At 43.2% G+C, this 27,061-nt stretch overlaps 1 protein-coding gene across 1 annotated transcript in view; it reads left to right on the top strand.

Annotated features, from left to right (window-relative positions):
- The first annotated feature begins 274 nt into the window (after positions 1 to 274).
- The window catches only part of igsf3 (immunoglobulin superfamily, member 3), an 83,006-nt gene continuing 56,219 nt past the window's right edge, over positions 275 to 27,061 (top strand). Inside the window, exons 1-2 of the mRNA XM_074694311.1 lie at positions 275 to 1,216; positions 21,179 to 21,559. Of these exons, the coding sequence (XP_074550412.1) occupies positions 1,177 to 1,216; positions 21,179 to 21,559 (421 nt within the window). The 5' untranslated portion in view covers positions 275 to 1,176. The remainder of the gene's footprint in view (positions 1,217 to 21,178; positions 21,560 to 27,061) is intronic.

Below are 27,061 nucleotides of genomic sequence, written 5' to 3'. Positions count from 1 at the left end.
CATGTCAGCCTTTAAAAGTGCTTAAACTCCCACCTGCAAAATAAAAAAAAGCTGAAAACACTGATAGGTCTGGAGGATTAATTACCCTCCACTTGGCTTAACCCATTCAAACCATCAACGATCCTGGCCTAGAATTTAAATTCAGAAATGCAAATGTAGCGGCCTCTCCCACAGAGGACGGATGGTGTCCAACGCGGGCGGGGCGTGGCTTCAGGGAGGGGGTGGGGGCACTGGCAACACGCTGTTAAGTTTTCAAAGTGGCAGGCAGGCAGGCAAACAAAAAAAGTGGCTCCCAAAGCAGGAAGCAGGCACATAACCTTGGAAGAAGAAGAAACGCGGAGGACTTGCTTTCTCTCTGGGAGCAGATCACAGGATTTGACTGACAGAGTGTAATTACGCAGCAGTGTTTGAACTCCTGCGTCAGTCCGTCTTTTCGGGCGCAGTTCAGCGTGTGAATCAGGTGTTCAATTGCGATCCCCGAGTGTTTGGAGTGAAAGTATTCATTGATTAAGCTGATGCATTGTGTCAGAGCACAAAGCCCCCGTCTGCTTCATCTCGAGCGCCCGCCCATTGGGCTTTCTGCGGAGCGATAGTGGGAGATTGATTATAGTCTCCGGGATTTTCCGTGGAGTAAGCCAGAGCCTGCTTGGACTGCGATTTGCTCTCCCATCAGTGAGGAGGAGGAAATTAACAGCCAACATCAAGGACTTTTTTTTCACCCTGACCGCACATTTCCAGATCCCCTGCTCACATTCACCGGTCAGATTCCCAATTTACGCGCAAGTCACGCCGGACTTTTCCCTTTTTTTCTTTGTGTTTCTTTTTTTCTTCGGAGGAGGCTGTGTGTGAGTGTGAATCGCCTCCGCAGTCTTGGATGCGTAGTAAACGGGGGAGTGGGTTGGGTCGCCCATACAGGCGCCTGGCATACATACGCACACGTCGTCAGCGATAAAAGCAGATAGGTGAGGGTGGAAGCGACAACCGGGGGACGGGGGAGTCGGACAGCGGGCAGACGCGGGACTGTGGATTTGACTTTTGAAGACAGGCTGCGTTTTATCGCCAGGGATTCATACCGGCTGCTTTCATCACGCCTGTCCGGCACTGACCACGACCAGACGTCGCGTCCTCTCATCTGGAGGGAATATTGGAGTGTATCTGCGGGGCAATACACACACAATGACAGCCGGTGCGCTTCTCCTCGCCTGTGCGCTGCTTGGTAAGACATCTAAAAAAATCTCTCACAGCCATGAAATGATGTGGAAAAAAACTCACCATGTATGTGAGTGAGTGAGTGAGTTAGTCACGGCGCACCTGTGTGACACATTCAAACTGGTTTGAGTGGACAGCAAGTACTAGTCATCACGAGTCAGGTGGAAGTGGGTTACATTGGTAATCAGTGCAATAATGACAGATGCCTGGGAACAGCTGTGTGTGAGGGCGAGGGTGTGTGTGCTGAACTGGGTTAATGTGATATTTGGACTTAAGTCACAGATTAACCCTTTACACTCTGACATCCTGGGCTCAATGATTGATCAATAACACACACTGCTATTGCTTATTGTATTGATTAAACAACACAAACACACACACACACACATGATAACCTGGATCACACATCCTCAACATCCCCTGAGTATGAAGTCATCAGTGTGTTGACACCCAGCACCAGCTTTGTTGTACAGTAACTCACCTCTCAAGTGTGTGTGAGAGTGTGTTTGTGTGAGTGTGTTCACCACTCACACATAAGTTGTCACCTACCTGCAGATTATTAGATTTCACAGACCAATGCGAGTTCAAGCGTGTTCACCTGATGACAGTGACACATACAGAACACTCAGACAGACAAGGACTGCTGGCACACACACATAAGCACACATGCACACACACACACTGCATCCTGCCTGTGAACTGTCCCAAACAAACACCAGATGGCTTTTCTTTCTGTTCCTGGACGGGTAGGCCTGAGGGGACAGAGGAGGGAGGGTGGAAGTGGGAGTGGGAGTGGGAGTGGGAGTGGACGTCGGGCCCATTGGAGGCCCCCACTTGGCACAAAGGATTACCAGTCTGCTCCTGAGCTCCACGTCCCCTCCTTCAGAAGTCATTTTCACCAGCGTTAACGGGCAGAAATCTGCGTTTGGTATCACACATCCAAGAGTTAACAGTCACAATATCTTCAGCGTGGGATGGAATAAGAGCGGGTTTTCACATTATGTAACAATGATGAATCACATGTTTAAATAGGAAGCAGTGTGAGGTGGTGAGGAACATTTTCAGGTGTTGTGAAGGAGGACGTTGGGTGTTATGCCGTCCTGTTTGTGTGGATTACTGGCACACACCACCATGCATGGCCTCCTGATGTTTTGCCAGAGTTATTGCTGAGTGTTTGACTGGTAAATCTGTGAAATGATGAAAATAAGTCCTCCAAAATTGACAAATTAGTTGACAGACAGCGAAAATATTGGCAGGATTTCTCTCAGTATTCACTCATTGGAAGCAGAGATGGAGAAATTCTCCAGCTCTGGCTTTTGAATATTTTCTGTTGCTTGGTGCTCATGACAGTAAACTGATTTTCTGTTGGGTTCAGCTGCTGGTCATACAGAAAACAACATCTGAAGATGTCACATTAGGCTGGAGGACTCTTTGTACATCAAACAATAGATTTTTTAGATCAAATGCATCTGAGAAATACAAGCTGTCCACACTGAAGCACGACTCAGTCTTTATTTAACACAAACAGCAACATATAGTGCCATCTCCACGCGATCATAACACAGTGGCAGAAGGCTGATCTTATTTTGAAAAGTAGAGCTGCTTCATTTTTAAATGCTATGAGTAATAATAAATCTTCTCTCCAGCACATGCATTATTTGTGCCAGTGTATTAATACCACATTACAACAGACTGTACAGCTATATTTTGCTGTATCATTACTCCATCTCTCTCCCTGTGCGTGTCAGAGCATCTGTGCTCCTGTATGATCAGCTGTCTCAGTCTGTGTTAGCTGCCATGTGTGTTTGCACTTGCATTGGCTTGTTATAAAGAAAAGAAAGGGCGGGGATAAAGGTGGTTGACACCTGCGTGTGTCAGACAGAGACTGTATCAGTCATTGTTCAACCCAGAGGTACCACTTACTCAGTTCTTCAGGAGGCAAATCTTATTTATGCTGCTGAGTTTGCAACCAGGTGTGATGGAGTGAGTGTGTGTGCGTTTTTGTGGCACTGGGGGGATACGATAAAGAACATATAAAAAGAGTTGCCTGAAGGAAGCGGTGTTTATTAGCTTTAGAGGCAGGATGTCTTCCTCCCCCCCACAGAGAGTGAGAAAGATGTCATGCCTTTTTGTGTGGTGCCACACAGAGTGCTTTTTTGGGGGCTTGTGTGCGTCTGCCTTTGTAGGAGCGTGTTTGAAACAGGCAGCCTAAACCGAAAGCACCCAAGACGTCCTAGTTTATGTAACTAAATTGAAATGTAATATGTGCGTGGCTGCCTTGGTTTAACTGTGAAATGCCTGAGTGCTTTCCATTTGCCGGGGCTGACGGGAGAGAGCAGCTCTGCCTGCAGACACACAGGTTCAGACGAGCTGCCACTGGTTGGGTTTATCAGCTGGTCTCAGAGCTGCTATACCTTTTGTACGGAGGTGGGGGGGGGGATCTTTAGAGGCTTATGTCTGACGTGCTGCACCTTCTGCCATGTGCGGTTATTCACGCCCTCGTCATGATGTGATGTTTTTATTTTTATCCGGCTGCCAATTCAGGAGGAAGGGTGCTGTTTCCTGGCTGTTCACACTCTGTGCAAGATGTTCTGCATGAATTTGCACAATCCTTTGTCAGATGGTTGAAAAAAGGGATGAATATTTTATTAGGCTTTGCTTGCAGCTGGGTGGGGCAGTGGGTGTGGCTTCCTATTCAGAGGGACAATAACAAGAGTCCTGAATATATGTGTCTTTACATTTAGACAACTCATTTCACTAGTAAGTAGACATGCACTGATTGATTGGTTGGCCGATCGATTTGTGCCAATTTCCTTAATTTTGAGAATCGATGATTGGTCCATTCTTACATATGAAACTGATCTTATATATCTCTGGGAAGGTCTGACAGCTAGCCTTTGTTGCTTTTTGCTCTGAGACCTAAAACTCAGGACACTTTATTAGTTGTATAAGTTATGACATAATGATTTTATTGTTTCACAGATATTGTTCAATGATTTTTAATAAAATAAGATTGGAAAATTGAAGGTATATGCTGTCAGTTATAAAAAATAAAAATTGGCAGGTATTGGCAGGTCAGGCTTTGTAAAGATCGATGATTGGCCAGAAAGTTGTGATCGGTGCACCCCTACTAGTAAGCAGTAAGTTCAGACGTCTTACACCACCTCTACAGTAGCTGAAGCCACACTATTAAACTACTTCACACACAGACAGAAAGAGAAACTGGCTCTACATAATTGGAAGAATCAAACAAGGTGACAGTAATGACTTCATTTGCATTTTATACCAACTTTTTTCACCAAACTTCAGTGCTTCTGAAGAAGGCCGGCTCTCAAAGCCACTCGAGCATAGATCTATTGTCAAGCGGTGTTGTCACGAATGCTTGAAAGTGCTGAATACTTGAACAATCTCATTTTCCATTTCAGACGCAGAGTCATTAAATGTCTGCATCAGGGAATGTCAGACAAGTTTATAATTAACACTGAGAGAAATTAAACTCCTCATCAAGATGACTGTGTGAACTTCAGTAATTGCTGTAGAGAGTTTTCGATGTATTTACAAGAATAAAGAGTAAACTATGAGAGCTACAGAAATGATCAACTTTGGGTATCTTGAGGTCAACTCACAGGCATCTCAAACTTTCTCACCATTCAAAGTTTTCAGCACCACGCCTCGACGCCCGGCCCTGCCTCTCTTCTGTTGCGCGGAGGAATGACAGCTGAAGCCCCCGCGCCCCCAGACTCATGGAGGTTTCAGGCTTGTGTGTGGCCTTCTGGGGTCGTCCTTCCCTTTTTTCTGCTGCGCGTCTTGACTCAGCTGTTCCTCGTTGGGAATGCTTTCCATGTGTGTGCGTAAGCTTCAGCTGACACTAGAGAGAGCGCCGTCTAGACAGTAACGCCAAATGCAATAACTCACCGTCGCGTGTTTGTATAGCTGATGCAGAGCTAAGTATGGAGAAGTTTTCTGTCTGATCATCCCAAGTTGTGTTTCTCATTATTGCCTATCTCCAGCTCTAACCTACTTCTTCCTACCTTTCTCCCTGTGAGGGGAAATGAGCGCTCCTGTGTGCTTCCCTTGTTATTCTCTGCGCCTACTACGCTCTGTGCTTGCATTGCACGAATGTTTGCATCATAAGCACCAGACCCACGTCTCTGTGTGTACACCCATGACAAGATGCCTTTTGTGCTATTGTTTTTTCATATCATAACACTGTTGACTCAACTGACAAAAACCAAACAACAAAAGAGAAGAAGAAGAAAGACTGTCAGCTTGGCTACCATCCATCATCCAAGCGGCTGGTTTCAGTAAATATTCATTAAAGTCGGGATGTGGAATGAAACTCGGGCCATCTTCAGGTCAGGACTGAAACAGCTTATTAGCTGGAAATCAATAAGACTGGGTAAGAGGAGTGATTTTCTTGCTGGCATGGGCATGTTTTTCCTTCATGCTGCATGTGGTGCACCTAAAGAGGAGTCAAGCCCTCGTTACTGGTGTCTACTTCCCTCAGGGCACGCAATCGCCCTTTAATAAAGACTTCACCGTCAGTTTCAGAAGCTCACACTCGAGTGCTACGACTACCGCTGTCCTGCTTTCAGGTTTCCCTCCCATCCCTTAAAGGGGAGAGCAATAAAACTCCAAGAGATGAAGGAGAAATTAGAGATCGGACTGACTGACATTTGCTGCCAGCTGAGCAGTGAATTAAAAATAAAGTGAGATAATGAAAGCTTGTCCTCTTCTCAAGATTTTTTTTTTTTCTTTAACGATGATCCTCCCCTCTGACCCAGATCTGAGCTGCAGTCTCTCCGGTTCACACGGGGGGAGATGAGTGACTCGACTGTGTGAAGTGAAGCAAACTTTGTGAGGGAGACTTCCTGCCTGCCTGCCACTGTGAATCAGGAAAGTGGCTGGAGCCAAAGCAGATTCACAGTCTGCTTTGTGTCTCTTCTTCTTTTTTTTTGACTCTGCAGCAAGCAGCAGCAGCAGCAGCAGCACCTCTGGTTAACCGTCAGGACTGTCTCCCACCGCGCTCCTGCACATGCTCGTCACGCCTCAGATTGTATCTCATGTTTGGTGATAGCATCACAACAGCACCCCTGTAGCTATTCAGATGCAAACCATTTAAAGGGCTCTTTTAGGTTGATTTGCATACCTCTGCTTCTCCTCCTCCTCCTCCACTAAATACCCCTTGACCTCCCTCCTCCACTAGAGCTGGAGAATACTTTGCCAAGCCCGCCTCCTCTTCAAAGATCACTAATTAGAAACTGCCCTCAAGTGTGACCCAAACCAGATATTTTCATCCTCTGCTCAGCGTTGGATCACATGGACTGTTTACAAGCACCTCGTCTGAAGGCCAGCCCCCTCCCCCCTCGAGATCCTGCTCCTCCCTGTGCTGCTGTTTGTAGTGATGATGACCGTCCAGCAAGAGAATACCACTTTACTCCTCCACACACACACACACACACACACACACACACACACACACACACACACACACACACACACACACACACACACACACACACACACACATGACTAACCACACTGCTGTGAGCTGCTGTCCACTGGTGAAACCACACTCTCTCCCTGCTTGATTCCCCACGCTGGTGGGATACACACCAGGCGAGGTAACTATGGCGACAGCGCTCCCCACCTGCACATCACTGATCCATATTCAGTCGCTCGGTTCGGTGTGCCACACTCAGAGGAGTGTGTCTACGGCACATGCATGTTTTAAAAAGCCTCTTATGCAATGAGAAAGAGCACTTCACTCTCTTCCATTATGTCCTGTTAATGCACCGCTTTCCCGCTTTACACCTTAAACCCAAAGAGATGCATATGTGTGTGTGTGTTTGTGTGTGATTGCTTATGAATAAATGCATGAATATACAAGCGCATGTCTTTTATTGCCTGAGAGACAAAATGACTGACAATGTTGCAAAAAGTCTGTTTGAAGTAGGCTAATTAATAGTTAATTAGTTTCTTTGCCAATCTGCAGCTTAATTCACAAAAGTGAGAACTGATAACAAAGCTGCCAGTCTCACACAGACTAACCACTGTATATATAATAGATACAGCTGTCAGGCTTAATTGTTCGCTTGCTCAAGATGGATAATGACCGAAGATAGCTGCGAGTTTTATAGCTTCACGTTCTTTGACAACAATTAACTCAAACATTCAGTTGACTCAGAATCCGACAGGATATTATTAGAGGAGGTTTTTATGTTTAATGTGTACATCTGTGTGAAAGTTGATGGGGAAGCAGAGTGCTTTGTCATGCGGGCAGGGTGGGGGAGGTGTGTCTGTGTGTGTGTGAGGGGGGTTGGGTGAGTGAGGTTAGTAGGGTAGCAGGTGTCCTTATGGAGTTAATGGATTCAGGGATCAGAGTAAATAGAGGCCCGTTGGCGAACTGGAGTTGTGTGTGTTCATGTGTGTGTGTGCATGGGTTAGTATGAATAAACCAGTTCGACCACTCGCCTCCGCAACACTAACTCCTTTCATCGTGCTATCACTGAAAATAAACAGAAGAGAGTGTGAAACGTTTCTTTATAAGAGAAGGACTAACACACACTTCCTTTAACTACACACACAGTAATCATGTCACAGTGTGAGTTTTCACCCCACTCTCAATAACCCACAGAATCAGATCTGACAAGCCTCTCTATAATATATATTGTTGCAGCTTTCTTACTGTGTTGATGTCATCTATGTCATGGCTTCGCTCCAAGTGGAAATGTAAGTCAGAAGCATGAAGTGCAGGAAATGAATTATTCTTTCAGTTAAGTGTCTTCAGCTCGGCGTGTGTATTCAGTGATCTACAGTTGAATTTCAAAGCAGGTCGGTGGAGCCATTCATGAAAAAGGTGACGGAGAGTGAGATTACTTTTTGTGTAGGGCCCTAGATTTTCTTTATGCGCAGGTTTTAATGATGGCTCACGTTGTATCTGCAGGACTGAGGGGACTTGGTTTCAAACAAGCCGCTACCTCCAACTTCAACTCCAATTTCTCACTCACAATGTCAGGTTTCTAGTTTGCATAAAAACCCATTCACTGTGTATTATTCTGCTTATAAGACGGCCAACTGAAGACATTTATACACAAGTCAACAAAATATTGATTAAAAGATGATTTTATGGTTAAAAACTATTTCTAGAGCTAAAAACTTCAGCTCTTTCATACCAGGAGCATCTTTACTTAGACATATGTAACAAAGTTATGTACTTTGTACCAGTGGTTGCATATAAAGCTGCTCTTTTCTGTTATTAGATAAACTGAGCATCACTCCAGCAGGGATATTTACGTTGACATTTCTGTCCTCAATCAGCTCTCCTACTCCTCAGACTTCACAGTTGACACTCATGTAAACATCAGAAGGCAAATGTCACACCTTTGAGTGTTGTTGATATTAACACCACTCAGGTCTTGTGCTCTTGCCTGGATTGCAGGACGGGATCTTACTCCAGTAGCTCCTCAGGCTCTCATCTAAACCTGCTAACAACAACGTTTTTGCCTCGGTGTCATGAAGCAGAGGTGAAATGTCCCGTAGCTCTTTCTGTGGATTTGAATTGCTGAGTGTGAACTGATCATGTTGTTACCGGCTTTGCTTTTGTTGTTGGGATTTAATAACTGTTATTTATGGGGTTTGACCAATTAGAGCACATTATAATAAGCACAGCCTGGTGATAAGTAAGAAAGCTGGAGAATTAAAATAAATGTTTCTTAATCTTGCAGCTTTAAAAACAAATGTTTACACTGTAATTTGACAGATCCATGGCAGAAACTCAGAGGGATAAAACTAAAATGAACATTTAACGACAGAGAGAAGTAAAAGTTTGAGAAGACTAAAGGAAAGTTATCATCGTGTTGATTGGGGAGTAGTTTTCTTTTGTGTGTTTGTGACTTGGCCACCCTTGCACTGGCCAATTCTTGTGCCATTGTGAAATTGAACTCTAAATTAGTTTTAGTAGCTTTTAAAGACTGAGGCTTGAAAGTGGCATAACCCAGTGCTGCTCATCTCCAGCTTCTCTCTCTCCTCCTAGTTTTTCTCTTCCTCATAATTAAGTTGGTCAGGAACTGTCTCCACATACAAAAACAAATCTTAGCCTTTAACTCGATTTATAAATCTGGATGTCACTGCAGCTAGCTGTGGCGTATTGTGTGCTAACTGAGTTGCAGCTCTGCACATACTCTCTCTATCAACAATCACTCCTGCACAGCTAAGCACTAGGGATGTCCCGATATTACATTTTCACTTCCGATACGATACCGATACTGCAGCATTGAGTATTGGCCGATACCAATATTAATCCGATACGATATCAGCATTAAACTTGCATACTTTTATTACTTATTTTGTAGTATGTCTGTCATGTTAGAAGAGGCTTGATTACGTGATATTATTCAAACAAAAAACAGTAGTCAGCAACAGTAGGTATGAGGAAAAACTGACCCATTTATTATTAACCATTGGGTAGTAGAAATGTTAACATTAAACATAAAAGATACTAGTAATTGAATAAGATAAATAATTAATTGGAAGACCCAGAAAATAACCTAAATAAATCAAATAAAAACAGCAGGAGCGGAGTCTGGAATGGACTGCTTATATCGGAGATTTTAGATGCATTCTGATACGATACTGATATTTGTTTTTTTGCTGATATCGGACCGACATCCGATATCAATATCGGACTGGGACACCCCTTCTAAGCACTGTCACCGTATTATTCTCTGATAAGTTTAAAGTTATCCTGCTTATGCTGTCATCTTGAGGGGAATCAATAAAGCCACATACAGTCTTTGATAAACAGAAGCCATACTGGATGACTGAGGAAGTTTTTGTCTGATGAGGACTTTGAAAGGATTAGAGAAAAGGTTCAGAGGAAAATGTGTTTGCTAATTATCTTTTTTCAAACGAGATGAAACAATAAAAAAACTCCAAAGCTCTTTTTCTATTGTGGTCAAACAGGAAGACGAAGCAGCTGAGGGTGTGGGAGGGAGGATGAAGAGGCAGCTGTTCAACAGAGGATAGATTATGATCTCCTCCACGTTGTTGACACTATCGAGAAACGCTGCCAGCTCCGGAAACGGATAGGAGAAAATATGAATCAGCCCACGTAGAAATCACATTTCTGCTTATATCTGCTTTATATTGAGCATTAACAGTGTAGCAGAGTGCAGGAACACTTTACACAGATGTAGAAAATTAGCTTTAAAGGCTCCCATTGCTTCCATCCTGGTCTCACCAGCTGTTAAAAGCAGCAGCACAGGTGGGGGTCATGGCTGTTTAAGCCTGGGGGGGGCCCATAAATTAGGTCTAGTTATGTTAACAGGAGCAAAGGACAACATGACCCACGTGTGACACAAAGTTGGAGTTCCTTATAGACCTCAGACGTGGATTTAAAGCAGACTTGGATTTGACTGCTGTCAGTTTTCATGTACAACTCTTGAATCTTGTGTTTAAAACTCAGAATATTCAGTAAATCAGGGGTTGGCAACCTTGGGCACAGGTGCCAGAGCCAGCACGCGAGGCTAATTATGTTGGCACACAAAGAATACTTACAATAAGACAGAGGACAAAATAAATTTAAAAAATTATAATAAAACCATAGTTATGTATTTTATTTAACATTTAACAAGAAATCGAGCACACTTTAAATATACAAAAATAGAAAATTAACAAATAACTTTAAATAATAAATTTAAATTATTGACGTTGTGCAAATGTGTCTTGCAAGAGCTTCACAGCAAATCTCTTGGGACGTCACTCTGCTAGCTTGCAATCATATTTATTTAGCGGCAAAACAGTGTTAGCAAAGTATGTGAAACAAAACAACACATTCAAAACTTAAAGTACCGTTGAAAACCAGGCAACAGAAGGAAGTTGTAGCGTTTCTCACTGCATACCTAAGCATGGGAGTGTAAGAGTGTATTTTAAAGTGACACAAATCATGGAAAAAGTTGCCTTCCCCTGCTTTGAATGGTGCTTTTTGGAGGACACTGTAAGTCTTCAGGAGCATGTGACTTCCTTTTTGGCTTGATAGCAAGTTTCCCTGATGCTGTGCAGCAGGTCGTGTCATCACAACAGGCTGGACTAGCTCAGTAACGGTATTCATTAGCATAACTGCAAAAATGCTCCAAGGATGGGACATTGTTTTGGTGTTCTAACTGGTCAAAACTTGGACTTTTAATGTTTTTAGCAGATTTTTTGAATAACACTTTACTTTAGAGGTCTGCAAATTTTATCACACTTAGGTAATAGTTGGACAAAGTTTTTTCTCATTTCTTTAAAATAACTTCTTTAAGATAATGTCCAAATTTATTGACCCAAGTCACAATTGGTAGGTTACTGTTTTTTTTCCAGTTTCTTTGAAATTACTCCAAATTGCAAGGAAAAAAGTTGATGATTAGCAAATAATTAATTTGAAATTAAATCACAACCCACCACAAAATGTTTTTGAAATAATAATAACCTTTGAAATGTTCAGTGAATGATTCAATTTCCCAATAAGCAGTTGATAGTTAGCTATGTGTTATTTGATTTCACCAAGTTCTTTAGTACCCAGTTTGTTGATATGTATAATTGAGATCACATGCAAAATGATAAACCTTTATGATTAGGCCTACAATGTTTTACATGATACAACTGAAGGCTTCAGATATGATATTCACCAAGAGTGGGGTTGTAAGTTGGCTTTACTTGATTGTGATTGACACTGCGAGTACAGGCATACTGCAAAACACAGTCTGGACAGAAATTATGTGCTAATTTTCAAAAAATTCTCATGAGATTTTGTGAGTAATTTTAAAGAAATAAGAAAAAACTTTGTCAAATTATTACCTATGTGGGATGAAATTTGCAGACCTCTAAAGTAAAGTGTTACAATTTTTGGTGTGGACTTTAGACACAAAGCTGTACAGTGGTAAAAGTCTGAGCCACGCCGTCTGCTCTATTTACAGTCGAGGATCCTGACATATAAACCTTTTTAGAGCAAGTATTTATCGATTAGTTTCAGAAATGCTCTCAGCTTGAAGCTGCTCACCTCATGCTACTAAGATTCACAAGCTAACGGTAGCTTCTTATTAACACTTTTACAATCAGTGTCAGTGTTTTTATATAACTCTAACTGACAGTGTATTGAAGTGTCAAACACAGCTCTGGCCTGGTAGCAGAGGAGCGAGGCGTAGTAGGCGTTTCACAAAGAGCAGAGATATGTTCCATGTTCATGTGCTGTACATGTACATTTCTTCATGTTTGGCTCTCTTCTTGCCCTCAGGCTATGTTTCCTGCTTTCCAGGGTGGTGAAAAGCATGATGGGGAGTCTTCCTCAACACAGCTAGCTTACAAAAACTCCCTCTGTGAATTCCTCTGTCTTCCATGTCTTTATCTTGTAATCCCTGTATCTTTAGCGGTGGTATCACTTGGATCACTTTACTTGAGCTATACAAAGATAGAGCAGGGATGTACAGTTTATCCACTTCATCTTCCCACTCTCTGGACACTCATGAACTCTCTTTTGTTCTGGCTCTGATTGGAGCTGCGTGGATGGTAATGCGCAGTTGTTGTAAGTGTTTGTCAGCTGTTGTTTAACTGGCGCTCTAATGGAAGCCCGGACACTTGCTCTCATTTTCTGTTTGTTGCTTTGTGAGACTCTCACATGGGGAGACTTTCACCTGTTTCCTGCTGACAGATTTCCAGCAGCATGAATGTTCTCTTTTGAACGCTGAAAATCATTAGGCTCTTTCTTTAGCATACAAAAAATACACAGCCCCTCTTCGGCTGCTTGATGAATCAGGCAGTGAATTTCACATTTCTGGGTTTGAAGCTGGAAAAGGGTAAGAGGTCCTTAATGACAGGCTGACTAGACTGATTTCTACATTCTCTCACGGATGAATATTATCACTGCAGGAAGGACAAGGAGGAGAAAAAGAGCAAGAGTGTGAGGCCTGAATTGTAAAATGTGTTGCTGCCTGGGACCTATCAGTCAAAGAAACAAGAATCAGGGGGAGCACGAGGACAAAAAGATGTGAATCTTCATCAGCATGTAACAAGGTTTACATCAGGATGACACGCTGTGATCTGTGCGATGACTGAGCAGCGAAGTAATCATGTTTTTGCTGGAGGAAAATGTGACTTATATGTCAGATTTTGATGATTAACAAGAGAAGACACAGACGCGGCTTTATTTTGTTTTCTCAGTTTAAGGAAACAGGCTTGATTCATGCCGATCGGCGCTCATATCCCCTCTAAGTGTTAGCGTTTCCTTTGCATGAAAATTTCTCCTCTTTCTGCTGCTTTCATCTTCCTCCCTCCAGTTCTTCCTCATATTGGAATCTTTCTGTCTCCACTCGCGCTCGTGCTCTCTCTGGTAATGATGTTAACAGGGTCAAATGCTTTCAGGGGCCTAGAGGGAGACAGACGTAGAGGTTTTTTTTTTTTTGGAGAGAATTGTTAACCAGGACGAAGATACCCGTATGTTCTTCATCTTCCTCAGCGTTTCTGTATCTCTGTCACAAGCATGTAGCGCCTGAAAGTCAAGCTTACTTTTATATTCACTTAGCTCTTTACATTTTTGTGGCGCTCGGCCCTCTGGAGGTAGCTTTAAGGCTTCCTCACTGGTTCCTTTTTTCTCTCTTTTCACCACGCACTCCTTTGCTTTCCTCTTCGCCACCTCGCTTGTGAGAATCTTCACACAGTTTCAGATCTGTGGGATTAGTCTGAACATCCCTTTGGGAAAGAGGACGTTGACTCAGCCCATGTATCTTACGTCTGGCATGCATGTTGATAATTAATTTAAAACTCACCAGCTTAAGTTTCTCTGCTTCTTAACTTTCAGGGAAAGTTTTTTGTAAAAGTTTGAGTCTGTTGAACACCAGCAGGGGTGGGGAGCAGGGGTTCAAAGCAAAAGCCAAGAAATGAAAGAAAAATCAACAGTATTGATACTGTTTAAGGTACTGTACCATCAAAACTCTGGGTTTTAGAGTTGAAATACTTTCAAGTTGTGAAGAACCGACAACCTGTGAAGAAAGATTTATGTAAACGAGGAAAAAAGCCAGGATTTCAGTTCTGGGTGGGCCTTTAGTTACAAAAGTTTGTAGATCATTGATTTTACAAATAATAAAAATGACTTATAAAATCCCTGGGCTACTAAATGTGGTTCTAGAGAGGTTTCGATCGCTGTTTTTACCTTTAATTTGCATTTTTGCATCACAAGCTGTATAAGCAAACACCTTAACCACAGTTAAATGAAATAAATAAAAATCTTCAGTCTTTCCCGAAATAATTTTCTGATCCCGCCCACATGAAGATGAATGTTTCATAACTTTTTTTTTTGCCTTTTCCAGCAGGGTTTAAAACATGGCTCATTCTGCAAAGACAGAGCATCTAATGCTAACAAAACAAACATGATTTCACAACATTTTACCTCTTTTTAAACCGGTTTAAAAATAAAAAAGTTATAAGAAAATTTGAGGGGGGGCCTGGGAACTTTGGGTCCACCCATGACACAGCCCCTGATGTAAACATCATAAAGCCACTAATAAGAACCAAGGGTATAATTGTTAGATTTAAAGAAAGGGGGTTTTATGCTTTCCTGTGTTTCCAAACGGCTACATAAGTCATAGAAATCTCTGAATCTGGTTAATTTCACAAGATGTTCAAAAGATCCGCACAAGACTTCCTGAAATGATGAAGTTATCATATAAGGATCTCCTTATTCTTGACTCATGGGATGAGCGAGCCATAAATGCCAAGGTCTCTGCCCCTACAGGTCTCCAGAGGGCTGGCCAATCAGAGTGCAGGGGTTTTTGGAACAAGGAGCCTTAAAGAGACAGCAGCTAAAACCAAACATTTCAGGGAGAGGCTAAAACTAAGGGTTTTCTAATACACCAGTGTGAGAAAAGTCTGAAACGCAAGTTTAAAATCATGTAAAGCTCTTATGGGGGCACCAGAGGGACAATATAAAGCCTTAAAAGTGCACAGTACCCTCTCTTTAAAGAAATAAAGCAATATTGTGGGCAATTGTAGGAGTTTTTCATAACGTTTTTCCCAAGGGGAGCTGTTGACCTTGATGTTGGCCTGGTTATCTCTGTCAGGAGAGCAGATGAAGTACTAAATCATATCTAGCAGCAGATATCCTGTGTTAGAGGATGTTTCTCCTCATGTATAACAGACAACTTTTTGAGTTTTGACTCTTAATTTCAGATTTTGAAGACGCGCCTCTTAATGTTTAAATAAAAAACAGTGTTGATTGCTTGTTTACAGTTCCAAATCTCATCTTTTTCTGCCTTTTGGGAACTGCATTAAAAGATTTATTCAGCGCCACTTGACACCAGCCAAGCGACATTAGCAAACAACTGCTGATTGGCTCATGCGGTGTGACATCATCTTTGTCTAACACTCCCAACTTGTGAAAGAAACAGAGTGAAAAACTCAGACCCGGAAATCTGTTGTGAAATAACCAAGAGCATTTCAATCCAAGCGGGACGTTTTGTGTTTTATGTTCCACCAAAAATCCAAGCAGTCCAAGCAAAAAAGAAAAAAATCCAACCAAGAAAAATAACGATTTATGTGTTAGAAGATAAGGCGCCTCACAAGGCGTTAAAAAACGAACTCGCCACTTCTGTGTAAATATAATCCCTTCAAAAAATGGGCAAATATGAACAATTCCTTCATGTTTTCAGGAGGCAAATGCAGGATGTGGTTACAAAGTGCAAAAAAGTGAGACGTGCATGATTCACACCAAGTCATGCTTGTTGGAAAGGTGACGATCGCAGCATGTCAGGTGTTTTGTGGTGAAAGAAAACGCACATTTCAGCTCAACTGATTTGATTTAGCCTCCTTAGATTCCTTCTGTGTGTGTGTGTGTGTGTGTGTGAGTGTGTGTGTGTGTGTCTAAATCAACATTAAATCATGGTAAGCACACTTGATTGACAGCTCCTGTGCTCCACATTAGCACATCCTCTCACCGTTGTGTCTGTCCTCCGTCTATCTTCCCCCCTGCAGTGTTTTTATTATACACCTTCGAGGTGTATAATTATCATGTGTCACAAAACGCTGATGATGTGAGTGGTGGGCATGAATGCCAGTGGCCTCGCTGCTGCTTCCTCTGAGAATAAGACACTGACCACGAATGATTGGATTAGTGTTTAACCCCCCTTCCACTTAGCATAATCCTCTTTGCAGATTTCCCAGCTTATGTGTGTGCGTCTGTATTTACATGTATGTGTGTTTGAGTGTGTGTGTGTGTGTGTGTACGGGATCAGTTTCTTCCGCCGCTCTGTAGGCACCAGCTGACGAAGAGTGAGGTCAGAGAGGGAAGTTTGTCCGTGGTCATTCAGCATCGTTTGACATGGGATGTGTGTTTCCTGTGTTGGGTCTGTGTGGGAAGGAGCCAGCGGCAGCGAAGATGAGGGATGAGACACAAGCCGGGTGGGAGGAAGAGAGAGAGACATCTGTGTTATGCAGAGATGGAGATGAGTGTTAATAATAGAAAATTTGAGGCCTTGTTGAGCAAATACGGGCACTCAGCGGTCGTGCCGGCGCTGCCCGAGGTGAAGAAGTGGGCGAGGTTCCGGGCACAGGATTATCGTGGAAGAGTTGTGGAATATAGAGCGATCAGTTTGAGGTCTGCAGGGTTTGGTATGTCATTGTCAGCCTTTTCTAAACAGCCTGCAGAGCGATGGGCACTTTGAAGTTTCACAGAGCTGCTTAAATCCTGCCTGAAAAGACGCAGGGAACCGCGAGGCATAGAGAAGAGACAGGAATATTTATACCAAGGGGAGGGAGAGCACAGGGGCAGGACGACAGAGAGGATTGATGGAGGGTGAAACATGGAGGAAGGGTAATCAGAAGTAAAGGGGGAGGAGGCAGCTTGTTTTCAGGATGATGACGAGAGACAGGCGAGCAGAGGAAAGCTCTTAGCTCAACCAGCACAGTGTGAGTGTTGGACTGTTTTTTTTTAAAGGATGAGTAATATGTTTCCAGCAGTGCCAGATGAGTAGCTGCAACATGAGAAGCAGTGATGCAGCGGTAGGTAGGAAGGTAGGTACAGCTCTGACCTGATCTGAGCAGGATGTGGGTAGACTCACTGCCGCCAGATCAGGACACTGACATCACAGGGAGGAGAAATGGGGAAGAAAGGCCTGAGTCAGGAGAGAAGGAGGATTCTTACATAGTGTGTAACATACCTCAGACCTCTGCCTCAGTCTTAGCTGGAAGTCAGACGTTTTTGGTGTTTTGTTTCGAAGTTTCATCACTTTCAACAATTTTGAGTTTGAATATATAATCCAAATTGATCTGTTGTTCATCAGCTGACCACAGTTAAAAAAAACCTGAAAACCCCATAAAATTGAAAAGGACTCAGTAATGTAGAGCTCCACTGTTCCTGTTGATTGCTTCATGTGAGTGTTTCCAGGAGACTAGTGGGAACTTTGCTCCAAGTGGTGAAGATGGCTTCACGAATGGCATCCACTGTCCTGAACTAATATCCATTTTTGTAAACGTCCCTTTCCATCCATCCTCAAATGTTCTTAGTGTGATTTAGATCAGGGGAACAGGCGGGATGGTCCCAGACTGAGGTTATTCATCTGGAAGAAGTCCTTTGTCAGGCTGCCATTGTGAACTACAGCCTTGTCTTGTTGAAAAACCCAGTCATTACCACACAGGCCAGGGCCCTCAGTCATGAAGGAAGCCTCCTGCAACATCTCTGCGAAGCCAGCCATCATTTGATGCCCCTGCAGAAGCTCCATTGTTTCACTGAAGGAAAAAGCCCCCGAAGATCATGATGGCGCCCTCTCCAGTGTGCCACATAGAAAACATCTCCTGTGGAATCTCTTAGTCATGCCACGTTGGAAGCCATCAGGATATCAAGGTTCAATATTTTCTCATCAGAGGATAAAACTTTCTTCCATCTTTCAGTGTCCCATGATTGGTGCTCTCTGAAAAAGTTAAAGTAGACAAGGCCTCTGGGGACACTCCTTTTTTCTTAAAGCCCTTCTCTCCCAGAATTGTTGTTTTCAATAAATTGCTCACTAATTTTTTTTCCCGCTCCCATTTTGCAATATGAAACTCTACTTAGGACAAGGGATGGGTACCTTTCAAAATTTGAAACGATATGGTACCGATGCCCGGTACCTGGCAATCGGTATGGGTACTCAATGGTACCAACTTTTGGTACTTTTTTGTGTTTACGTGGTAAAAAAAATCAATTTGTTTCATTATAAATTGTTTTTTTTTTTTACAATTTAACAAATATAATCTCAATATATGACCTTGAAATGCTGTGTTCATGTCCAGTATGGAAAATCACCTACTCTTCCTCTCCCTCACAGTCACAAGTATGCGTTTAGGTACCTGAACATGGTACCTTTTGACTCTACACAAATCAATACCCGGTACTTTTGACATAATTCGGTCGGTACCTATTCCTACTTCTTAAGCTCCATCAGTGTCCAAGTGTAAATTTGTGAAGTAGGGGTGCACCGATCACAATTTTCTGGCTGATCGTTGTTCTGAAAAAAGCCTGACCTACTGATACCTATTTGAGCTGATACTGATTTTTATTTGTTATTTTTAATTTCAATGTTCTGATCTTATTTTATTGAAAGTCATAGAACAATGCATGTGAAACAATAAAATCTTTATGTTTTAGCTTAAACAACCAATAAAGCGTCCTGAGTTTTAGGTCTCAGTGCAAAAAGCAACAACAGCTGGCTGTCAGACCTTCCAGAGGTATATAAGATCAGTTTCATATGTAAGAATGGGACAATCATTGATGCCCCAAAATGAAGGAAATCGATGATCGACCGGTGCATGTCTATTGCGAAGTTCTTCTTGGTCTTAAAGTTTTGATCAGGTGTGTATTTCCAGAAAGCAGCTAAGCCCTTTTCACATTAATTAAACTTCATCATGACCTTTCTTTAAAGGAATCATGTATCTGCATCATCTCTAGTTTATTTTTCAGTCCATTTTTTTAATCTAATGTAAAAAAAAACTCAAAAAGTTTATAAGCTATTGATTATTTTAGTGCCACTGTCTTAAAAAAGTGTCAAAAACTGTGTTTCTTTATGCAGCAAACTTGCATTAAAAATTTAAGAGTGCTTTTGGAAAAATTAATAAGCACAGAATTATTCAAAATACATTCAGAGCTGTGGTCGACTCCTCTTATCACCATAAGCCTGTACAGTATTCCTTTAATATCCCTACAGGGACGTTACTGCTCGGGGGTTGTGACGCCGCAGTGAGTGTGGATGCATACTTAATATTTGTTTGTTGTTTCATCCGTCAGTATGTTTTATGATTGTCTCACAGCTGATAAGAAGATGTGAAGCCACACGGTTGTTTAAAACACTTTCCTTCACCCTGCATTTAAGAGTCGACACCAGTGTAAGTTTAAGCACTGATTAGTCCTAAGGAGGTCTTTAGGGAGAAATCAAGCCATAAGGAATGTTTACTTTAATCGGTTTTCACTTTGCGTGGCTGCTGCGACTGCATTCAGAGCAGGAGAAGGAGGCACATCTGTAAAGATTTTATAAGCACACGCTGCACGGGTGGAAACATGTTGAAAAAAGTGAGTACAGACGACAACCTGAGGCTCCAGACGGGATGAATGGAGGGAAATGATCCAAAAAGACACACTCTCACACTCATGTATCGGTGTAAATGAAGTCGAACTAATATCAGTGAATGGAAGTTAGGATGTAGTGGAAATGTAAGAGAAGTTACTATGAGGAGGGAGAGGATGTTGAAGTTAAAAAGCTGTTCTGGTGAATTATTAATGCAGCGCATTGTGCCCTAAGACACGGCAACTTCCAGACTTTCCCTCCCTCTCACACACACATATACACACACATATGCACGCACACTCACTTAAACACAGCTGCAATCCCCAGTTGCTTGTGCAGACAGGAAACATCGCACTTGTCCGTCTGTCTGGATGTGGGTGGGTGTGTTGGGGGGGTATGTGTAGTGCTCTGTTGTCTCTGGCGCTGATGAGAGGGATGTTTGTAGTTGTCGGCTGAATGGTGAATGCAGTGTGTGTTTGCAGGGATGTGCTTGTGCGTGCATCCATAGGGTGAAGGCGAGATACACATATGTTCCTCTGCAGTGGAACAAAAGGAACGTATAGTTAAGATCCTTCCTCTTTAATCAGAGTTAAAATAGGATTGGCTCTCAGTGCGCGTGACTCACACTTAAACCTTAACAGAAACAAAAGCAAATCATATTTAGTCCTCGTGAATAAGATTAGGTAGCTCTCAAAGAATAGACAAACGAGGGAACTGGGGGTCAAATCATAATTGATCAGTTTAACAGATGACCCGCTCTACCTCTGAGCCACAGTCCCCCCCTCATGAATAAAAAACATCCCAAATGATCTGAAACATGGAGCAGATTTGCTTGTTTTCTAAATCTGAGCACATCCTTGTTCAGCTCTAAATATTGCAGCTGCCTGAGGCTGAGCGCTGCTTATTATCCATTAGAACAAGTATACCTGGCCCCTGTACTGTTTGACTCGCATAACAAGCCCTGCTGACCTGTGTTTACACGCTCACTCTGACCCCTCACCTGCCTCCCAGATGTCTGCCTCCCTCGCTGCAGCGCTCTCCGTGTGCTGAAGGGTTAGCATGTGAGTGCGTGTAATAGCAGGGAGCATGATTGTATGGCAGCTGTTACAGAGCGATGCTGAGACTGTTTGAAGTGGTTAGTGATGTTCAAATACTGTGTGATTGCGTATGTGTGTGAATTTGTGTGTGTGTCAGTGCACCTCAACCTCAGTAAGCCCTCTGAGGAATGCTTTGCTGCACATGTCACACTGTTTCTGTATCTCCCTGGGAGATGCTGGGTGCATAAACTCTGCTAATGCTAAATATTTAAACTGCAGTTTTGTAACCCGTGTTATCTCTTTTCTCCCTGCCTGCCTTCCCCCATTCACCCTCCCCCTCCCTCTATCTCCTCACCCCTCCTACCTGTGCAGCCGGTGTTGCCGTGGCCCAGAGAGTTGTAACCGTACAAAGCGGCCCGCTGATCCGTACCGAAGGCTCGCACGTCACCATCTGGTGTAATGTGACAGGCTACAAAGAAGGCATGAAGCAGGACTTCGAGTGGTCCATGTATTTGTCATCAGTGCCAGACCGGGAGATCCGCATCGTGAGCACAACGCAGCCAAACTACGCCTACGCCGTGTACGCTCAGAGGGTAAACGATAAGGAGATCTACGTGGAGAGGCTGAGCCGAGACTCGGCGGTGCTCCATATCACCAAAGTGCAGGCCAAGGACCAGGGACTGTTTGAGTGTTACACGCCCAACACAGACGGACAGTACCTGGGGTCCTACAGCGCACGCACCAACCTCACTGGTGAGTCTTTAAGCACTCAAACACACTCTTAAACACCCCGCTGACTTACAGATACTCTCCAGCACTGTCACCAGCAAACAGTGTTAATAGATTATGTGAGAACGCTGATTTAAAGCAACAAATCACGCCGTGAACACAAGCAGAACAATATACTTCAGATGGATTGTGCTGACATTTTACTCTCACTGACTTAATTTACTATTCCACCATATTTTATCACCACAAGTGAAACCACTGTTTGTACAGTATGCAAGACTTCACTCTGAGGTAGCAGTGCAGGGTTTTATTAGAGCACAGCTACAGAAAATTAAAAGGTGTATTCTTTCCTCCCTACAGAAATAAACTGATGTTCTGCTCAGTTAATTCGTTTTGGTTTGTGAGCCAATCAAGTACAGTGCACATGGAAAGCAAAGCAGCATTATTACATGTTGCCAAGTGCTACCAACAACAAAATCAGGAGGAAACAGCCAGTGATCAGTGTTGTCCAAATAAAATGAAATGAAAAAGGTTTCAAAACCAGATTCTGGGTCCCTACAGGAAGCTAGGCTGTGTTAAAAGGATACTTCTGTAATACTGAAGTGGAGTTGAATGACTAACATGGTGTAATAAAATCAAATAAAACATGGTGTTAAAGGTGCAAAGAATCTAACATGAGCCTTTTATGGGCTAGTACAAGAGGCTAAGTCCCAGCTATTCTTACTGGAGAAAACCAAGCCCTCTTTCTTCCTATTTTTGTCCCTTCTCACGTACTTTCCTCCCATATCTGGTATATTCATTCCTTGCCCTAAGCTGTTTAAATCATGAACACGATATGTTTCAAACAGCAGCACTAATTACTGTCTCCTACTCCCATCCCTCTCTTCCTTATACAGAGACATATTTAGATTCACCCAGCAGGCCCTGAACTGCTGAAGACACAGCTGTTATGTTTGGGATGCCATTCCCTTCATAACTTCGTGCCTTTGGGCCTGCTATGGGTGACCTTACTCTCAGGGTCAAAGTGCAAATGAGACTCAAAGTACAGATTTTGTTTTTGGTGTTCTAGTTTTTTCAACTTTTGTTTTTCTGGTCAAGTCTGTCGAGCGTAATAAAAGTTAAAGTGCACGTAACAGATCCAAGGGTTAAATTTGTTATCAATGAGTATCAGAAGGACTCGAGCAGATTTATTTCCTAGAAAATGGAGTGTGTAATGTGAATGTGGGTCAAGGCTCAGGCGCAGGACATTGTCAAACGGCTCTGCTGATAGTGCGCTGTATTTATAGCCGTGCGTGTGAGAGCAGAGGTGTTAGGGGACTTTGTTATCTGAACCTTTCTGTGTCTTTAACCTCGTAACCCAGTTTTCAGGGGTCAGGGGTACGCAGTAGGGTCCAGTCTTTTCTCATGACACGTCCTCCCCAGCAGCTGCTTCTATGTCTCTACGGACCGTTGTGGCAAACAATACCTTGCTTTTTCTCCCCCCCATCCCCCCAATCTCCTCTCCTCTCCCGTCTTTCACCCTGTCATCTGTCTGTCTCCATTCATCAGCCGTGGCCTCTTTCTCTAATTTGCTCTGTTGTATTAAAAAAGAAACCTTGAGACGTGAGGCAGAGGACACAAGCAGGGAGGAAATGTAGGGGAAGGAGGAAGGATATGAGATAGTAGGACAGGCTGATGTGTGTATGGTGGGGGGGTGTTTGGGTTAATGTAGGACTAGAAGGCCTTGCAGTAATCTGTGTCCTGAGCGCTGCATTAAGAAGGCTTACTCACAGGGATGTGTTTCATCCACTGTCACCTCTCTGTACAAAGAGCAGGAGAGGCTTTAACATGGAACTTAATACCTGCCGCCTGAGGAGGAGAACAGTTTCTGCTTTGCACCTGGACGCCGTTCTCCCTGATACTGTGACGCTGCGTTCTTTATGTCATGTAGTTTCTGTCAGAGGGAATCAGACACCTCGTACGTGCGGGTAGAAACATGATCTCTGGACAGAAGCAACGATAAAGTGGTTTGTGTGTGTGTTTTTACCCACAGTGGTACTAAACGTAGATAAATCAAATCAGACAGCATCTCTCTGCAGTACCAAAACTGCCTCAGGCTGTGCGGTATCATTACGCACGAGGAAAGAATAACTCTAAATTAAGCAGATGCAGGGAAATAATCATTTTTCCACTCAGGACAAAGGTTAGGACTTGACATTTTTCTGATTTTAAGGGAAGGCAAAGAGGCTTTTTTTAAGGTTGCAGATGAGCCATCGCCCTTCGCACTCAAAGCACCTCCTATTAATATTTCCATATTAAAAGTGAAATTTCAAGTGATTTAAAACCTCATTTTAAAATGCCCCAAACAGAATAATCACCCAGTCCTGCCTTCCCCTCAGCCATACAGAGCTTCATAATTTCTCGCACTTCATGGTTTTTACGGCCCACAACTGGACCGTTTTGGTTCAGTCTCTTCAGTCTCATCAAGCTTGTTTCCAGCAGTTGCAGGCAGTTAAAAGTAACACTGAAGTCCCAGCGTACACTACCTGCTCAGCATGTGAACAGCAGGAGAAACAAGGAAGTGACTGGTTGGTGTAGCTGAATTAGATATGAAACAGAAGGATGTTTCCCCGAGGAGCTGGTGGAGACCAAAAGTGGAGCTGAAATTGAAGTGGTGTGGGGTTTATGACCAAAATAGAGCAAGTCAGTCTCCCCTCTGTCTCCCCTTCATCACAGCAGCAGATCTAATGGGGTTGAATTCAAATCAATGTGATGAGACATTGAAATAAAGTGGCATACCCCAGGGGAGCTGGTGGAGACCAAAAATGGAGCTAAAATACGAGCAGATTTGGGTTTTTTGACCAAAATACACCAAGTCCATCTCTGCTCCGTCACAGCATCGGCTCTATTAGTGTCTCAGCCCTCCAAAACAAGTAGCCCTTCTATTATTGCAGGATACCAGAGCAAGAACGTGAACTGAAACTGCGTTAGAGCACCTGTTGACTTACAAAATAAAATAAACCATGTTGACATTATTGTTTTTAGCTTAACTACAGCAACAAATCAACAATATAAGCATTGTATGACCAAGAGTAAATAGGTTTGAGGTTTTACACCCCAACATGGATGAGGAAAAACTTATTGGTGTGGGGAGCATGGGAACCCCTCAATCTCGCGGCTTCTGCAACATGCAGGAGGAAACACAGCCAGTGTGAGTTGATGGATGAGAGAGCATGCAGTCAACTTACAACGGAGGAGATATAACCTATTAACATCCTATTTTTCCTGTTGGATGTCTAAACTCTCACCTTAAATGATCCATCTGTGCTTTTAATTCACATTAAGCTCACACTGCCCTTCACAAACAGACGTTTGTTTCTAACAGGGCTGCATGTGTTGCTGCTTCGCTGTTGTATTTTGGATCCTTGCTCCCATGTTTACACCGCTTTACTTCCACAGACTGACAAGCTGAGAGGGGAAAATCAGATTTGACATGCTCATCATAATGAAGGCAAATGTCTCTCAAATGTCACATTAATGCCTCAGTGAAGCACTTTCTCAGTGCTTTTGTGACAGATTGACAGTTAAGTTCTACAGCCTGAAGGTGTGAACTACGCTGTGTCTAAAGGAAACATTCAGATGAATTCTGCTTCCTTTTTGTCTTTAAATAATGTGAGGAAAACAACATTTGGAGAGATTTATTTAAACAGTTTGACTGTGAGGCAAAGGCAGAATAAGAGTCTCTCTTGTTAATTTGTTGTAATTAAACAGATCTTTTATTCTCCTGAGTCATTCTTGCTTGTAATCTCAGATTGTGTCTTTGTACAGGAGTAGGTGTTTGTTTTTGTTCCTCTCAGTGTTGAACAAGGTGTGCGTTAAACCTGGGTGTTGTAAAGCTCTACAAGTTCAAAGGTCACTTGGAGTTTCTCTGTGCACACTTTAATCTTAAAGGGGACATATCTTGCTTGTTTCTCCTTTTCACTATGCTAGACTAGGATGCCTGTAAAGCATTTCTGCCCTCAGTACAAGTCTTTAGTTCCTTCATTGCCCCACAATAGCATTCTCAATATCCTCATTTTAGGCCATTCTGAAGATCTTGTTGAAACGCTCCGTTTTGAGAATGACCTCCAGTAACCTCGCAACGTCACAGCCCTTTGTGCTCTGATTGGTCAGTTCTATCAGAGGGGTGGAGGGGGTAGAGCCAGGGGTCAGTTTTTGCAGCATGGCAGTATTTACAAAATCGCCACATTGGATGGAGAAGACCGAGCGAGTTTGCTGTTTGCCAAAACTTCACTGTAAGGCATTGATAGCACTAATAAAATGGCAGAGTGTAGGATACGTTCTTTTGTATTGGACCCCGAGTCAGACCCGGACGGTTCTGCAGCTCAGGAGGAAGAAAATCCACCTGGACACAGATCATCTCAGGACGCTTCAGTGTGGTGAGTCAAACCGGTACTGTAACATGTATAGTTTATACGTTGATACTCAGCTCTTGGTGGGTGTATCCCTCGGTGGCGGTTGTGTGACTAACTGACATCACAGAGGAGGAGCTGCTTTATCAGATTACTCCAATAAAAAGAAAGGATCCTTGTGTCGTCACGACGGTCGAAATCTCGCGGCCAACTGGCAATGACCTATTTTCAGAGGCATCAAATCTCGTTCTAGGATATCAGAAAAAAATACAATATCTCATTTTTTGAAAATTCAGGGGGTGAAAGGTCTTGTTTTCAAATTTATTATATTATATGTAAGTATTAAATCAGGGATCAGCATGATATGTCCCCTTTAACGGCTGACGATGATCAGTGTGGCGGGTGTGTGTGTGTGAGTGTGTTCGGGGTGTGTGAGTATGTTAGGGGCATGTGTGTACGTTTGACTTCCTCCCACGCGTCAGATTGCGGAATAAAAAGGACAACAGCCTGTCATGGCCATCATGGTCCGTCTTTATCCTACGCACCAGGCTGTGTGCAAGTGGGTCCAACAGCTAGCAGAACAGCGAGCATCACACTGCTCTTACTTCTACCCTCCCTGTCCTAGAAAGCACCATAGGAGTCACCATGCTGGCAGATATTCAGATTCCAGCCCCCGCGTTTGGCAGGAGTCATCCGTTCCCGGTGCTGTAGTAATGTAGTATTAGAGCTGGAGTACCACAGCCTCAGTGAATTTCAAACAAAAGCTTTTTTTTATCCTCATCTTTCTGTTATCCAATGCCAACGCGAAACAGACAGGAAGAGAACGTTGATCTTCAGATGTGTGACAGTGGAATAATTAAGGTTGGCAGTAAGTGGATTTGAAGAAAGTCACATGAGCTGAGGAGGAAACAGCTGAAATAAGGATATTTGGAAAGAGAGGACCAGGGGCAGAGGCGGTCGTATTGGAAAACGAGCAGTGGGGTGATTCTGAATGGAACGTGTGACCAGTAAATGATGAGCTCCTCCACTCCGCTCCAATGTGATTGGTTACACCTCCCCGAGGCATTCCCCACAATACAAGCAGCGCTATAGGGGTGCGTTTTAAATAGTCTCCGCCTGATGTGACTGAGGAGGT

The sequence above is a fragment of the Halichoeres trimaculatus genome, unplaced genomic scaffold, assembly GCF_033239565.1.
Source record: "Halichoeres trimaculatus isolate MK-OKI-2021-1 unplaced genomic scaffold, fHalTri1.1 fHalTri1_scaffold_19, whole genome shotgun sequence".
Classification (NCBI taxonomy): domain Eukaryota; kingdom Metazoa; phylum Chordata; class Actinopteri; order Labriformes; family Labridae; genus Halichoeres; species Halichoeres trimaculatus.
This window is presented reverse-complemented; position numbering and strand designations above follow the sequence as displayed.